Below are 17,225 nucleotides of genomic sequence, written 5' to 3'. Positions count from 1 at the left end.
CAGCCACCACCCCAATACAATGCCCTATATTTTGTGGGTAGTCTCAATTCAGTTTTTAATTCACAGGTGTACATGTCACAGAAATCACTACCACAAATAGGACCTTCATTAGTTAAAGTAGAGAAGGCCAAAAATTGGATGAGCTTTCAGAAAGAACTACCTTGTAACCTTTATACTTGACTTTTCAAGTCAAGGTTGAAGAGAACAGGGATGAATGGGTGCATATGGTGTGTGTGTAAACTGCATGGGCAATACGGAGAAGTTTGGAGTGCAGCTGATACACAAGTTCTATGGAGAAACCGACAAATCACCCTTCTGGGTGCTGCCAAGCTGAGTCCTTTCACAATATCACAACCACTAACCTGATGAGCACAAAGAAAGGACAGGTCACTTGAGTAAGTACTATGGCAGAGCAGTTGGCACAGTCCACAGGGAGCCAAAGACTAAAACAGGAATGCATCCTGCTCACACTGGGGTTATGCCAATAAACTGTATTTGGATAAAATATGCATCTCCGAAGCATTGTCTGGATTAAAAATAAACATGTGATGGAAAGCCATAGGAGTTGAATGGCACTGAAGTACTGTAGTATTTCAAAGGATCAGGATATAAATATTGACAAGCATACTGGAATATTAGTAGCAATTTCCTTTTAATACAGATCATGGATAAGTTTAAAAAAACTGAAGCCTTTATGGAGCTTACCTAATATATCAAACTAAAGTTTGAATGTTTTAATTGTCACCTCTATTCTATTAACCAGCAAAATACTTTCCCAGAGAATATCTAAAAAAAAATGTAAAAAAATCCAGAAAGTGCCATCATGTGCATAGAAAGGAAATATAAGCAATGATTCTAAGAAGTTTTGCCTGAAGAATTGGACTCATTTTGAGTAAACAAGAGTACTAGGGCGGGGGAAGACAAAAATTAGCTTCACCCATTATCATAAATTGCTGCATCAAGCATCTCCAAATTCTAGGATACATGAAATTCATCTCCTCACTCTAATCCTGTAGCTGCCTCAATTTAATAGGACATTATTATCAGATAACTACTGTATAGCAAGTTTCAGAGTAACAGCCGTGTTAGTCTGTATCCGCAAAAAGAAGAACAGGAGTACTTGTGGCACCTTAGAGACTAACAAATTTATTAGAGCATAAGCTTTCGTGGATGCATATGCATCCGAAGAAGTGGGCTGTAGTCCACGAAAGCTTATGCTCTAATAAATTTGTTAGTCTCTAAGGTGCCACAAGTACTCCTGTTCTTCTTTTTACTGTATAGCAGTAGTTCCAAGAACATGGAAAGACAGTCTACTGGCTTCCATTACAGTGCCATCCCGAGAAACTCTTGAAGTGTTACTTCTGTGAATGACTTACAATAATGTGCTGTATTATCTGTGGCCCTTATTCTGCCATGTCCATAACACAGCAGTCATCATTTGGGACTATATCTTTATTGTTTTTAATATGAAATCACTACTCTAAGAACAAAAGATTGATACAGAGCAGGGGGATTTCATGATGAACTGTAGAAAAGTATCATGTTCATCCAAATGCAAGTAACAATTCTAAATGATCATTTTTATTTGTTTTTCTTAGTTTCCTGTATGTCAAATTACCTGAGCTATGGGGGGAATCTGACTTTGGCCTGGCTGATTTTGTATGCAAACAGCATCGCTCTCTGCCACAGAATCTGTTGCACTTCCATCCTGTTGCGATTCAACCATTTCCGTGGTCATTTGTCTAAAAATAAATAATATAGTGCAAGGAAATGAATTCAGACCTGAAGAAGGGATATCTATTTCAACTCTATTAAATTATTTTTCTCCTCAACTCCCAATTTCAGTTCTTTAAAATATTTGACAAAAGAGCAACCCAACAGTATCCTAGCATCACAGTGTGTTGCCATGCATGACCTGTAAATTAGGAATCAAGCTCACTCTCTTGGCTAGCAAGGACTAGATGCAGTGTGTAAGCAATACTCCCAGCACTGAGTAAGGAAATCAAAGCCTCATTCTCTAGCAACCCATTATGTCCAGATACTAGCTTGCAATGCTGATTCCAGGAAGATACCTATCCAGCCCTTCTATGTTGGGGTAGGGGAGTGGAAGGAACATTAAAACAAGGAGAAACTGAAGATGAGAAGAGTTAACTGGGAAAAAGAAGAGGACCATTCTGAGGAATGCTGAGGGAGAAATATCTGGTAACTATTTATTCAGTCAGGTCTACAAAAGAAGACCTGTAGATGCAGTATAGTATAGTCACTTTAGGAAGTGACAATTAGATGTCTAGGAAGAATTGGTTAGAAATTTTTATCTTTTCTTTATTCAATTAGGTTAGACAGTCATAATATTGTGTATCCTGCAATGGACACAATCAGAACCATAAGATTATACCTAACAAGTGAATATTTATTCTGGATTACCATGTCTGGATTGTTTTTCTTTTGTTTTGTGATGAAAGCAAAACTTCCTTCTATTCTTATCTGTATAAATTAGTCACTGGAGAGATATACCAGAGTAGGAAATTATTAAAATATTGAGACACCTGAAAAGTTTTGATAGAAATATTGTACGTAAATCCTACTGTTCTGTCCCACTAAATAGAAATATCATCCTCCTTTAGACAAAATATAATTTTATTATATACTTTTGTCACTTTTGCTAACAGTAATTCCAAACATGAAGATTTCATATTCAGGACACGGAACTGATTTTGTTTTGAACCAAATGATAGATGTTTAACACTTGATTTTTACATTGGTATCAGCAACTCTCTTGTGATTTTTTATCCTGTAAATCTTAAACCTAAGCTTGGGTAAATTACATCCATCAACTGAAATTTATAAACTGAAAGACTCGGTTAGTGGAGAAAACTTTCAAATATATCGACTACACAAAAACATAATTACCTTACGGTTGTTTTTCCATGATATTTCTTGACACACTTGCTCATAATGGATGGTGGGAGTGTTTAAAACAAGAGCTTGGTTTTCCTCAGCTCACTTTCTCTCCTACTGAACACTGCAGTGAAGTTATGATGTTGAAGTTGTGATGTCACAATCATCACCATAGCAACAAACCAATGTCATAAAGAGTATACAGCCTTCACTGCAGGCTCAAGGAGAAGTGTGGCATTAAAAGAGAGATCTTGTTCAAACGCATACCAAATATTACAGGAAATGCAGGAAAAGACCAGACAAGGAAGGGAAAATCACCTATTTGTTGTTTTAATTTTTCTGACGTTATAATATGACAGGGTTCCTATTCTGGGGTCTTCTGCTATCATGTGAGACAAGCAGGAACTCCCTGATTCAATGGTTTTGAGGCCCCTGAAGTACCCATATATATTTTTAATGCACAGGCCAACTCCTGGTATCTCAGTGCTCTCTGGAATGTTATTTCTTTGAGTGAGAAACAAAGAGCTCCTTAAACACTACACATAATTTATGTCCAAAATAAGTCATCAAAATTTTTGTCTCCCACTATGGGTTGAGAAGGAATCAAGTTAAACGATATCATCAGAGAAGCAGAATTACAGGTAATTTTTGTATCTCTAAGAATACCATCTTGACTAGACAGTGGATACACAAAAATGCCCTGCCTCCTTCCATCTCAAGCCCCTGTGCAGATCTCAGGTTCCAGTATGTCTCTTAGTAACTAGATCTTGAGTGATTTATGGCTTTAATGGTTAAAATTGCCATCTTGAATTCTATCAGAAAATTCTCAGGAAGCTACTGCAGCTCACAGAGTGCTAGCATTCATACACTCTTAAAATAAAGTTCCTCTTAAACTAGCTTGTTTCCAAATGGTGTCAGTGTATACACCATGAGGAATGTATTAGAGTAGTCTATCTTTTGTGTAGTTTGTTAGAAAAAATTTTAGTACATCAACAGCAGTTCTAATTCAATCCATAATAATACAGTATTTAATATATACACAGATGGTACCTCCTGCATTCCTATTTTTTCTCATGAGTTCCTTTCCCCTGGATATAATGCTAAAATAATAGTGCAGTCAAAATCTCAGGATGTTGAGAGCACTGGTGCTCAGTATGCACCAAGGACTTAATCAGAGGAGAGTGTATAACTTTAAATGGGGCAATTCTGGATTGACTCATCAGCTACTCTGAAGATCTCCTACTGTATCCAGCCACTTCTTCCTACAGCACATGTAAGTGAAAAGAGTATCTTGCTGAATTACTGTACTTCTTATGCACATACCCAGTATAGTAATAGGCAACGATCTGAGAAGAAATAGTCTTTCTCCCAGAAATTTCACTATGACCCAAGACTCACCTGTGAGGATACTAGTTGTTTAATATGTATATCCAAAAGGATGTCCCCATAGATCAAAACAGCTTAAATACCAGGATCAATAATGTAATTAGTCTGCATTACCAACATAGTCACTAAACCTTTCTTCTGGAATTAAGAGTAGGATCCTAATTATTTTACCCGATGCAGCTCCAAAATCATACCTTCATATTTCATATCCAAGATTGTCTGTCACACAGAGATAGGGTTTAATTCAAAATTACTAATTTTACCTCCGTCCCACGGAAAATGTTCCATTGGCTTCTCTTGGCAAGGATCATCTATCATGCTGTAGAAACTGACATGTTTCCAATTTTACTACTTTATTGCTTTAGGCTTGATTTATATGAAGTCTGGACCCACACATCCATTAGTTAGAAATGTAGCACTTTTCTCGCTTTGGTGAAAAGACAGTCTCAATTAGCTGCTGAATGTCATTGCCTGTTGCACTAAGTATCATGAAACAAAAGCAATAAAGTGTTTGAGGAAAATGCCTATCTGGTTTTCTAATCTTGACAGTATCTTTTATTTCCCAGATAGGGGCTTAATCCCTTATGGATTGCTGAAGGCCCTCCTCCTACAAAAAAGCTGTATTATTCTATTTGTTTTTGACACCCCTGTGATCCTTCCTGATCTTTCTATGGGCAACTCTTTCATGTAGTGTAGACAGCTAAATACTTAACTAATTTCAGTTCACGTGTCTGTTATTAGATGTATGCACAGTTAAACTGTACTGATGTAAATAGTGAAGACAACTAAAAAATTAAAAAAGTATCTCTAGGATATCTGCAGCCTTTCAAAATATGACAAGAAAGAGGACTGTATTTTTATTATGCTCTAGATTTTAGGTAAAACTCATGGGAAATTAGAATACAAATCTCAGATGCAGAACACAATTAAAATACACTTTAGCCACACCTAAGCATGGGAATCTATTCAAATGTATTCTCCAAAGATACAGCTGAATATACTCTGGATTTTAATTAGACAGATGATTTACTATTTTTAATCTTCAGCACAGCCAAATAGCACTAGAATTTTTTATATTGTCTCTTTTCAGGTATTCCTGAGATTTGTTAATACCACTGTTCTCCTAAAACATTACTTCTGGACAAGCCATTATTGTTATTTTCAAGGGGAAATTAATTTAAATGTCAACAGTGTGTAAACTTGTTGAACAAAATGCTAAACTGAGCACAGAAATTGCCTTCTCCAAGTATGAAGGTCAAATGAAACCTAAAACTTTGGGCCTGTAAAAGACAAAGCTTAAAAAAGGTAAGTAGCCATTTTAGGTGTACTAGTCCCCTTGACAAAAACTTGTATAAAAGGCCTGACTAAAAACAAAGTTGCAGTATAACAGCTGCATAATATAAAGCATAGTGCAAGACAAAGGACCTATTTTGGTTGGCATATCTGAAAATAGCAAGGCAGGTGATATGTTTTTCCAAAAGACTATTAAAACTGTTCTCAATATGAAGCACCCATGAAACAGACAGTTATGAATTTAGTCCAGAGACTACCAAAATAGAAGACTTTTTCTTCCTATAATGTAAGCAGAGTTTTGATTAGAGGCAAACCACCGATGACAAAGGAAATGTATTGACAGATCCATTGCTCCTAAGTTTCAAAACAAGGCTCTACATCAGGGGTGTGCAAACTACGGCCCGCGGGATTGCCACCCCCGTGATGCCATGGGCCCCGCGCCACTTCCGGAAGCGGTCGGCACATCCCTGCAGCCCCTGAAGGGGCAGGGGGCAGAGGGCTCCGCATGCTGCCCTCGCCTACAGGCACTGCCCCCCGCAGCTCCCATTGTCCGGAAACAGGTAACCAAGGCCAATGGGAGCTTTTGGGGAGGTACCCGCAGGTGAGGGCAGGACAGAGCCCTCTGCCCCCCCTCCCCCAGGGGCCGCAGGGATGTGGTGCCAGCCACTTCCGGGAGTGGTGTGGCACAGGGCCAGGGCTGTCTTAGCCCCGCTGAGTGCCGCTGCCACCCCAGGTAAGCAGTGCTGGGCCAGAGCCCGCACCCCAAACCCCTCCTGCACCCCAACCCCCTGCCCTGAGCCCCCTGCCATACCCCACCCTCTTCCTGCACCCCAACCCCTTGCCTTGAGCCCCCAACCCCCTGCCCTGAGCCCCCTTGTACACTCCGCACCACTCCTCCACCTCAACCCTTTGCCTTGAGCCCCTTCCTGCACACCACACCTCCTTCCACACCCCGCACTGCCTCCTGCAACCTGACCCCCTGCCCCAACCCTATATTCATGGCCCTGCATTCAATTTCCCCACCCAGATGTGGGCCTCGGGCCAAAAAGTTTGCCCACCCCTGCTCTACATAGCTCTTTCGGGCAGGGACTATCTTCTTCTGTGTTTGTGCAGCACAAAGAACAGTGGGGTTCTAGTCCATGACTAGGGCTCCTAAGTACTGCAGTAATAAAAATAACATCCAGTTTATGCCCCTTATTTCATGAAAAGTCCAAAGGTCTTTGTAAAAGCGTTAAAGGATCCATGAGTAATGGAACTAAGTTTTAGCTTTATATATCCAGCAAGGATCTTAACTGATTTTGATGACAGAGATCACGTGGTCTGGAAAATCAGGAACAATAAACAGATTCTGTTTGTTTGTTTTTTAAGGAAGATTGAACTTTCAAACCATTATAACTTTATAGGCCTTGTATATGGACTTAACCCTAAACTCAAAAATTGCTTTATTTTATATAAACATGGTTTAATTACAAATCAGCTACATATCATGAGATTTATTTTGATATTAAATATTAATAGGATTGTTACATTTTTCCTCTGGGTTGCTTAATACCTTTCAAAAGTTACGAGGCAATACATTGATATTAATTAGGCACGATTTTTATCTTAATACACGCAAGTTACATGACTGCACTTCCATGAATTATGGTTGAAAATATATTCTGTAATTTAATGTAAGGCAAATGTATGTGGTTTTTTGCCTGGAGATGATGAGGAAAAATCACAGGGCTGGAAACATATATGCCTATTTTCTCTGTCTCACTAATGACATTGTAATAACTTATTGTGACATTGTTTATTGTGTATCCAGTATTGAGATTTTGCAGTTTGAGTAATAGTTACACTCTGCATTAGGAAATGTGTTTATCTGTATCTTTACTGTTAAATTTGCAGTACTTAACTTTCAGAATGTCAGGAAATCTGAAATCCTCTAAGGAAATGCTTTTACTGTTTGAAAACATATTAAATTATATTGCATTGTGATTTATTTTTTTTTAATGTATCGGTTTCTTTAATATAGTGTTTTCAAAGTTTAGTTCAGCTTGTGGGATGGATGTTTGGCACCGGCTTCATATCAGAACTATGTAAAGATGTCAGACCTGTAGAAGAGAAAAAAGAGAGGCAGAAGTAACCCTCTTCTACCCCTCCTCTCAAAATAAACTTCACAGCTAGAAAATTCATTCCACCAGAAACCATTTGCCTTATGAGCCACAGAAGCAACATTAACTGGATAAAAGCAAAGTAGAAGTAGCCATTGCTAGAAAGGAAAGCTGATCATGTTTAGAGCCCTGCAAATCTGCAGATATCCGCGGATATCCACATCCACGGATACGGACATCAGCAGACCATGTTTGCGGACAGATGCTGTCATAAATATAGGGGGAAGGGTAGCAACCTTTATGTATCCTTGGCAACTGTACTGGATTGCCTTCCCTGTAAAGGGTTAAGTAGTTCAAATAACCTAGTTGGCACCTGGCCAGAAGGACCAATGAGAAAAGAAAATACTTTCAAAATTGACAGGGGGAAGGATTTGTTTGTTATTCTCTTTTGTTGTTCCCACTCCGGATGGAGGGAGAAGCCAAGCAGGTACAATATCTCCTGAAAATATACCTGGAATAATCCATCTAAACCCACAGAAACTGGGAGTGGGGCAAGGAAATGCATTAGCTTATCTTTTGTTTTGGCTTGTGAATTTTCCTATGCTACAGGGGTAGTTTCATTCCTGTTTTTGTAATAGTGAAGCTGAGACCAGAGGGGAATCCTCTGTGTTTTAAATCTTTTTAGTACCCTGTAAAGTTACCTTCCATCCTGATTTTGCAGGTGTGATTCTTTTACTTATTTCTTTATAAATAAAGTTCTTCTTTTAAGAACCTGATTGATTTCGGTGTCCTGAAGACAAAGGGTCTGGTCTGTGCTCACATTGCTAAGGCAACTGGTTGATAGTTTATTCTCAAGCCTCCCCAGGAAAGGGGGTGAAGGGGTTTGGGGGGATATTTTAGGGGGATAGGGATTCCAAGTGACCCTTCCCTGAATATTTTGTGTAAATCACATGTTGGTGGCAGTAATATCAGTCTAAGAAATTAGTGCTTTCGAGAAGTTTTAACCTACGCTGGTAAAATATAAGCTTAGGGGATCTTTCATGTGGGTCCCCACATCTGTACCCCAGAGTTCGGGGGGGAGGGGGGGAGAACCCTGACAGATGCAGATCCAAATTTTATATCTAGAGCCCTGCAAATCTGCACATATCCGCTTTGTAGCCACAGACCATATTTGTGGATCGTGGATTGGATGCGGATACAAATTTTGTATCCCAATCATGTGACCCAAGATAGGCAGATGCCACTCAAATTTAGAGATATGAACCTTTATTTTTAAACTTTTTCGTTCCCACTGAAGGGAGACTGTTTTTAAAAAAAGCTTAGCCCTATAAAATACTTTTGAGGCAAATAATTGCATGCTGTTTTTAATTTTGAAATCCTTATAGTAAAAAATTTATCTTTAATATTTGTTGATGAGATTTAGCTGCATAACCAGTAATCAAAGTGCTCCAGAATTCAGTATGACCTGAAGCATCAGATGCCTCGATTAAATACACAGAGCCATTGTACAATAAATATTTTATTCCAATATACTTTTATAATATAAAATATCAGAATGCATAAATTCTCAACAAAGGTTGAGTAAGTAGTAAAGAAACTGCTACTAAATAAAAGGCAGATAAACTGTGTGATTCAGCACTTCCACTGAGGTCTCACTGGGTGCATCATTTTTCTGCCTCTGCAAATCTTTCAAATGTCAGATGGATGTTACACATTTTAAGGGTTTTCTTCTTCTTCTTGGCTACCAGCCCTGTAAACTTCATTCATAGAGCGCAGGGCCTTGTGTTTGAGGGAAAGTTGTAGATAGGAAACTCAGAATCCATTTTTTTATGGATTTCAAGGCCATTATTTTTTCCTTCAGGTCAACAAGCAGGGACTAGGCAGGAATAGTGCTCCAGAACATGCATTTGTTAAGCAAACTGAGCACCACCTGCAGCTCTCTCTGCTTGATAGCACCATTCTATTGATTTCATATCAAGACAGTAGTTCTCTGATTAATTTCCATTATTAGTAGCACTCTCCACTTCTCATCTTCTCCCATATTTCAAGATTTTTCCATTCTATTCCTTTTCTCTGAGGACTGTAACAGTCTTAGCAAAAAGAGAAAAAAAGTCACTGGTATTAGGGCAAAAAGAACAGGAGTACTCGTGGCACCTTAGAGACTAACAAATTGATATGAGCATACGCTTTCGTGGGCTATGGCCCACTTCATCAGATGTAGCTCACAAAAGCTTATGCTCAAATAAATTTGTTAGTCTCTAAGGTGCCACAAGTACTCCTATTCTTTTTGCGGATTCAGACTAACATGGCTGCTACTCTGAAACCTGGTATTAGGGCAGGTAAGATGATACATGTCACTCAGGACACATCTGCTCACCTAATACTACAGGTGAGAGAAATCCAATATTAGGCCTTCTGTGATATTTAGACATGCAATAGCTGCATCAAAGAACAAAGTGGAGCTCAATCTATAGTTACAGTGTAGATGAGATTACCATTTAATGTGAATATCTGGTTGGAACAGCTGTTCAGCTGCATGAGATACAGCTGGACTCAGGCCTGGGTAAAAGCTTGACACCAGCAGAGTTGTTGCCAAGACAATGACTCGAAGTTTCAGAAAGAGACCTATTTCTTATCAATCCCACAGGGACCCTCTCTGCCCTTGCCTGCAAGGCAATAATCTAATTAAAAGGGATCAGGCCCATCCAGATCCCTTCCCAGAGAATTGCCAAGAAAGGCTACCAAGAAAAACAGTGACTCTCTGCCATTCACCCCAAATATTAAAACAGGAGCATCCCCAGTAATACACAGACACACATATTGCTTGAGAGTCTGCAGTTTACCTTAGCCACTTGCACAAAGTGCTTCCCCCATAACCTGCCACACACAATACCATCCTTTGTGCCCCCCATCCCCTCTGCATGCATGTATGCAGTGTTACTCCTACCCTAATCAGAGGATCTTGCTAAGCCCCTCCCGCAGGCAGTGTGCCCTCACTCCCTCTATACCAGTGGTTCACAACCTTTCTAGATTACTGTATCCCTTTCAGGGGTCTGATTTGTCTTGCGTCCCCCCAAGTTTCACCTCACTTAAAAACTACCTGCTTACAAACTCAGACACAAAAAATACAAAAGTGTCATAGCACACTAATACTGAAAAATTGCTTACTTTCTCATTTTACCATATAATTATAAAATAAATTAATTGGAATACTTTGTACTTACATTTCAGTGTACAGTACATAGATCAGTATAAACAAATTATTGTATGAAATTTTAGTTTGTACTGACTTCGTTAGTGTTTATGTAGCCTGTTGTAAAACTAGGCAAATATCTAAATGAATTGATGTGTCCTCAGAAGACCTCGGTGTACCCCCACATGCCTCTGTACCCCTGGTTGAGAACCACTGCTCTATACAAACCCTGTGCTCCCTCCCACACACATCATACCAAGTACTGGCTGCCTGCTGCCAGTTGTACACATGTAGTGTGCCGGGGCATCCTAGGCTAACCCTTTACATCAGCATGGACCCTGTTATTGCTCCATGCTACAGAGTGGGAATAACTCTCTTCTCTCTCTCTCTCTCAATGACAGACCAAAGAGAGAATGAAATGCCATTAGGGCACCCACCTGAGAGGGGGAGATCTCAGCCCAGTCCCCTGGCTCCACTCACTCAAATTATTTATCCATATGGCAACAGCTTCAACAGGAGAGACTGAGGGAGTCCCACATCAGAAAATCCCATAGTTCAGTGGTTAGACCACTCTCCTGAGCAGTGGGAAATCCCTTCTCCTTCTCTAGCAGAGAGGGCTGGTATCAAACCTAGATCTCCCACATCCAGGCAAGTGCTCTAACACTGGGATGAAAGTTATAAGATGAGGGACAGCACCTTCTCTGGCTGTTTGCCTGGAGTGAAGCAGGCACCTAACTTATTTCCTCAAGCAACAGGTTAGGCAGTGAGCCCAGACAGTAGGTTCCCCTTCATGGGCTGATAAACAGAGATAGACTCCTCCCTGCAGATCAGACTTACCCCTGATCTACACACATTGCTTAGGGCTGTGAAAAATGTCATGCTGTGTCTGTGATGTAGTAAGTTGACTTAACACCTCCCCTCCCACACCGTACATGCTGCTAGGTCAGTGGAAAAATTCTTCCATTGACATAACTACCACCTCTCGAAGGGGTGGATTTACTACAGTGACGGAAAAACCTCTTTCGTCACGGTAGTAAGTGTCTCCGCCATTGTCGCTACACCAGGGAAGCTGCAGCTGTGCCCCTGTAACACTTCTAGAGATGTCCTTCGGTGCCTAGCTCCGTGAGCAGGGCTGGGATTAGCACATGCCTAGCTCAGGCGGCTCCTGCTGCAGCCGGCTGGCGCTTGTGGGTCGCATTGTAAGGCGCCTCTCTCCCCTCCGTGCATCCAGGCGCTGGCACTGTTGTTGTGCCTGTAATTTTCTAGGTACCTAAAAGTTAGGTGCTGTGATGCTCAGCAGTGTCTAAGTCCCTTTGGGGACCCCACCCTTAGTCTCTCCGTGCCTCAGATCCCCAGGGGTAACATGGGGAGAGCAGCACGTCCCCTGCCTCCCCGGGTGGGGCGAAGATGACCCCCCCACCCTGACTGAAGCGCCTAGTTCCTACCGTCGTGAAACTGACCAAGTACCTGACTGACGGTGTTTAAAGGGGAGGGCGCGAAGCCCAGAGATTCGGGGAAAGGCATCCGAGCTACAGTTCCCGTGGGCCCGGGACTGCGGCGGTGGGGAGCCGAAGGGCTCGGCTGAATCGCACCCTCCAAGGAGGGGCAGGCGGCTGGGTAAACAAACCCCTCCGGACGGAGCCCCCCGGGGGGCGGAGGGGAGACGACGCTGAAGGCGCCCCAAGGCGGCGGGCGGGCGCGTCTCTCCTCACACACCCAGCAAGGGCGGCTCCCGCCCTGTCCTCTCGGGGCCCTGCGTGCCCTTATGCCCCGCTCCTCGCTGCACGCCTTGGCTTGTCTCCCTCGCCTGGCCTCTCCCCCCACTCCCGGCCGGCAGGGGGTCGGGCTGCGCGCACACACACACACACACACACGTGTCCCCGCCCCCTCCCGCCCCTCCGCACTCACCCGCCGCCCTGTACGTGATGCCCCCGTCACAGGGGGGTGGGGGGGATTGGGCCGGGCGGAGCCGCACGTCGCCTCCACGTCAGCGCTGATGCAGCCGCGCCGCCGCGGGGGCGCTGAGGAAATGGCGCCCGCGGCGGCTCCCCGACCCCGCGGTCACAGGAGGAGGAGCCCAGGCCTAGGCAGCCGTAGCCGCCAGCGCCGATTGGTTACAAACGGGACTCAACGGCCGGCGCCGCGCCAACCGCCGCCACGGGGCCACCAGCCAGGCACCTGATTGGTTGCGGGAGGGAGACGTCTGTTCTCTCGGGACTCCCCTCTCCCCGTTTGGGGGCTGTCTGTGGGCATCGCACCCCGCTCTCCGTGGGGAGGTGCCGCCTGCTGGCTTGGGGCCTGACCCCATACCCTCCTCGGAGGCACGGGGAACCTGTGGGGTGCGGGCGGCCCACGCAGTCTTCCTGGGCATTGGAGGGGGTGTGATCTCCCCTGCTAGCCAGGCCGGGGAGGGTGTAACTCACCCAGCACACAGGCATTGGGGAGGGTGTAACTGTGCCCCAGCCCCACACTCACCCCATGCCGTAGACCCTCGTGGGAAGGGCAGAGGGTTTAGAGTTGTGGCTGCTGGGGTTTTATACCAAGCTCTACTGCTGGTTTAGGTGACTTTGGGTAATCACTTCTCTGCCACAGTTCACATTTAGTAAAATGGGTGTAAACTCTTACCTAAGGTGCCTGAGCACGTTAAAATACTCCGGGGGCACCAGGAAGCCACTTCCTTTCTATAATATCACTGAACCTCCTTGTTGTACTAGGAAACTTAATTGTCTGAGAAGTTCTTATATATTTCCTTTTATCTGAAGATACCAAAGTACTGAGAACAGTACAGCAAAACGTTAAGTGACCTGCTCAAGGATACACTTGTGAAATAACTTTGTTTAACAAAAAATTATCCTTTAATTCAGATTACATTACTAAGAAATGTTTTTGTTTAGTACATACAAATATATATGTACTTTGTTATTTGTATATAAATACAAATAACATTGTATTTATTTTATATTTTTAAAAAATCCCAAAATTTTAGTATAGTATATCAGAAAGTTGCCAATAGATAAAAGAGAGACTGGTGGCTATGTTTATGTTCTCTCCCCCTAGAACCAAAGGGATACATTTAATGACTATAAATAACGTTTGAGACTTACCATGCATTTGACATATTTGCTGTATTCTGGAAGGTATAATATTGGTAGCCTTAATTTTGATTATGCTCAAATTCTATGTAAATATTTGGGCCATGGAGATTATTGCTACTGTTCTAGTATGTCTTCTCATACAAATGTTTAATGTTTCACAGTATACAAAAAGAGAAGAAGGATGATCCTGTGTTAGGGCTCTCACTTGGGGACTTGTGAGAGCTGAGGTTGATTTACCTGCTTCATCACAACTTCTGTGTGACTTTGGACAAGTCACTTAAGCCCAGATCCTCAAAGGTATTTAGGCACATAACTCTTACTGAAATTAATGGGCGTTAGTCCCCCAAATACTTCTAAGGTTCTGTGCCTCTGTAAAAATAGGGATAATACTTCCCTACTTCACAGTGGCATTGGGAGGATAAACACAGTACAGATTTTGAAGCGCTCAGATAGTACACTAATGGGGGCCAATAAGTACAAATATCCCTATGTACAAATTTTTAAGAGTATAAATGAAAGGAAGGAAGAAATTGTCAGTGTTTTGCTGTATAAACTCTGCAAGTAGAATGCCAAGTGTAATATTTGAGACTCAAGTGTTTATACCATGTGTTTTACATAGCATGTTTATACAGCACACAACTTTTATTCTGAAGTCACCTCTTAATGCACTGTCCCACCTATACTGTTGGCATGATAGTGCATTTCTTCTATGTGCTTGCTTAAGTATTTGAGAACCTATTCAATAGTGACAGGTTTCAAAGTAGCAGCCGTGTTAGTCTGTATCTGCAAAAAGAACAGGAATACTTGTGGCACCTTAGATGCATCTGAAGAAGTGAGCTGTAGCCCACGAAAGCTTATGCTGAAATAAATTTGTTAGTCTCTAAGGTGCCACAAGTACTCCTGTTCTTTATTCAGTAGTGGTTTGTTTAAAAAAAAAAGGCAAATATCTGAATTAATTTTCAGATAAATTACTATGATTAATGAGTTGGAAAGTGTCAGGACTGGTTATGTTTTGTCCACTCCCATCCTCCCAAGTAAATAGGTCAGGTTTTCAATCTCATTCACTGAGTGAGGGAGACAAAATCTGGGCATCTGTCCTGTTTACAGATCATGATTGGCTGGCTCCACCTCTGGTCCTACTGTTGAGGCACAAACAAAGTGACATTTATCAAACTTTCAGCTTTAGGTTTGTTAATTTTCCCTTGTTTAATCAGTTCCTAGTAGATGTTTCTCTATTAAAATGTTATTTAGCACTACTGGCAAAAATAAACATGATGCAAATAAAGTAATTGTAGTAACCTAAATATTATCATTTTTGAAATGTTTTTGTTCTCATCCTACATTTCCTTTGTTGAAATATTGAACAACATCCCCTTCCTGTTTTCAATTCTTTCCACCTTCTCTTATTCATTGTGACTTCCTGTGTGCTTCCCTTTTGAGAGTTTTGTGTTGGTGTTGCTCTTTCCTAGCTTTCTTACTCTAACCCTTTCCTGTTAGTATGATAGTCAATTAACCCACTTGGCCAAGGGTGGGCAAACTTTTTGGCCCGAGAGCCACATCTGGGCTGGGAAATTGTATGCAGGGCCATGAATATAGGGCTGGGGTTTGGAAGAGGATGCAATGACCAGGAACGGGCTCAGGGCAAAGAGTGCAGGGTGCAGGAGGGGGCTCAGGGCAGGGGGTTAGGGTGCAAGGTGCAGCAGGGGCTCAGGGCAGGGAGTTGGGGTGCAGAATGATGGAGGGGGCTCAGGGCAGGGGGTTGGGGTGCAGGAGCGGTGTGGTAGGGGGGTCAGGGCAGGGGCTTGGGGTGCGGGCTCCGTCCTGGCGCCATTTACCTCGAGCGGCTCCGGGGTGGCAGCGCCACACAGCGGGGCTAAGGCAGGCTTCCTGCCTGCCCTGGCCCTGCGCCGCTCCTGGAAGTGGCCAGCATGTCCAGCAGTGGCTCCTGGGGATGGGCTGGGGCAGGTGGCTCTGCCATGGACTGCCTTTGCCTGCAGGTACCACCCCTAAAGCTCCCATTGGCTGCTATTCCCCATTCCCAGTCAGTGGGAGCTGCGGGGAGCGGTGCCTGCAGGTGAGGGCAGCACACGGAGCCCTCTGCCCCCCACCTTTCCCCAGGGGCTACAGGGACGTGATGCCGGCCACTTCCGGGAGAGGTGTGGGGCAAGGGCAGGCAGGGAGCCTGCCTTAGCCTCGCTGTGCCACAGGGCTGGCAATCCCATGGACCAGATTGAAAGCCCTTATGGCCCGGATCCAGACCGTGAGTCATAGTTTGCCCTCCCCTGCACTAGGCCCTGTGGCAACTAATTGAAAGGCCAAGCTTTTGATCAAATAATTTGATTTAAAATGTTATGTCAATTAGAAAATATTTAACTGAATATGCAGATAAGACTCTAAGGAACTAGCAAGCCTGAAAATTTTGAAGACAGCTATTTAAATGACATCATTATAAATTACGCCTAAACCTTAATATTGTTTTATAGCTCAGAATCTTTAATGCGATATTCAGCTTGACCTAAAACTTTACATGGGTGTGATTGAGATGTCATCAAAAGCTTTTTCTCGGAAATGTAGTTACAAATGGTGATGGTTAGGGATTTAAGTGCCTATGTTAAATAAAAGAATGAGTTTGAGTGGGTTTCATGTTCATTTGAACCAGGCTTCGGTTTTCTGATTTTCAGCAAGAAGTTAAAAAAGAGAAAAACACCTATCTTCTATATAATATGCTAGGTAAATGATGGATATAAATCATCTCTCATCTTTCCAATGGCTTGCTAGCTCCTTGCAACTTTCAAAGCCAGGTTTTAAAGGTTAATTTATTACAGCTTTATTTATACCACTTTGGCATTCCAGTATGATCTTGCCTCAAATGTTTTTAATTGCATGTACATTTTGAATGGTAACCTGGAAACTGAGACCCCATCTTCTCAAACTCAAATGAAAGCCAAGAGACAGGAAACCAAAGAGATTGCATTCTAGAGCAGCAGAGAGGGTGGACCAAATTCAGCTCTGGTATAAATGGGCATGGCTCCATTGAAGCCAGTGGAGCTGTGCCCATCAAAGCCAGAGCTAAGTTTAGCTCAGAGGATCAATGCTAAGAACAGGGGGGAAAGGTGGTGAGGAATAAAATTGCTGCATTCTTGCAGCAATACATTTGGAGTAGTATCTATATTTTCTTAGTTGAGACCCAGACCTTGCATGTAGTAGAGCAGGGGTTTTCAACCTTTTTCTTTCTGAGGCCCCCCTCAACATGCTATAAAA

The 17,225-nt window shown here is 42.7% G+C and overlaps 1 protein-coding gene across 2 annotated transcripts in view; it reads right to left on the bottom strand.

The window, feature by feature from the left end:
• The window catches only part of CREM (cAMP responsive element modulator), a 61,354-nt gene extending 59,616 nt beyond the window's left edge, over nt 1-1,738 (bottom strand). For both annotated transcript variants that reach the window (XM_054020960.1, XM_054020959.1), the window contains exon 1: nt 1,619-1,738. In XM_054020960.1, coding sequence (XP_053876935.1) covers nt 1,619-1,738 — 120 coding nt within the window. The remainder of the gene's footprint in view (nt 1-1,618) is intronic.
• Between the last annotated feature and the right edge of the window lie 15,487 nt (nt 1,739-17,225).

This window comes from Malaclemys terrapin, chromosome 2, assembly GCF_027887155.1.
Source record: "Malaclemys terrapin pileata isolate rMalTer1 chromosome 2, rMalTer1.hap1, whole genome shotgun sequence".
Taxonomy (NCBI): Eukaryota; Metazoa; Chordata; order Testudines; family Emydidae; genus Malaclemys; species Malaclemys terrapin.
Note: the sequence above shows the minus strand (reverse complement) of the source record. Positions and strands in the feature narration are given on the sequence as shown.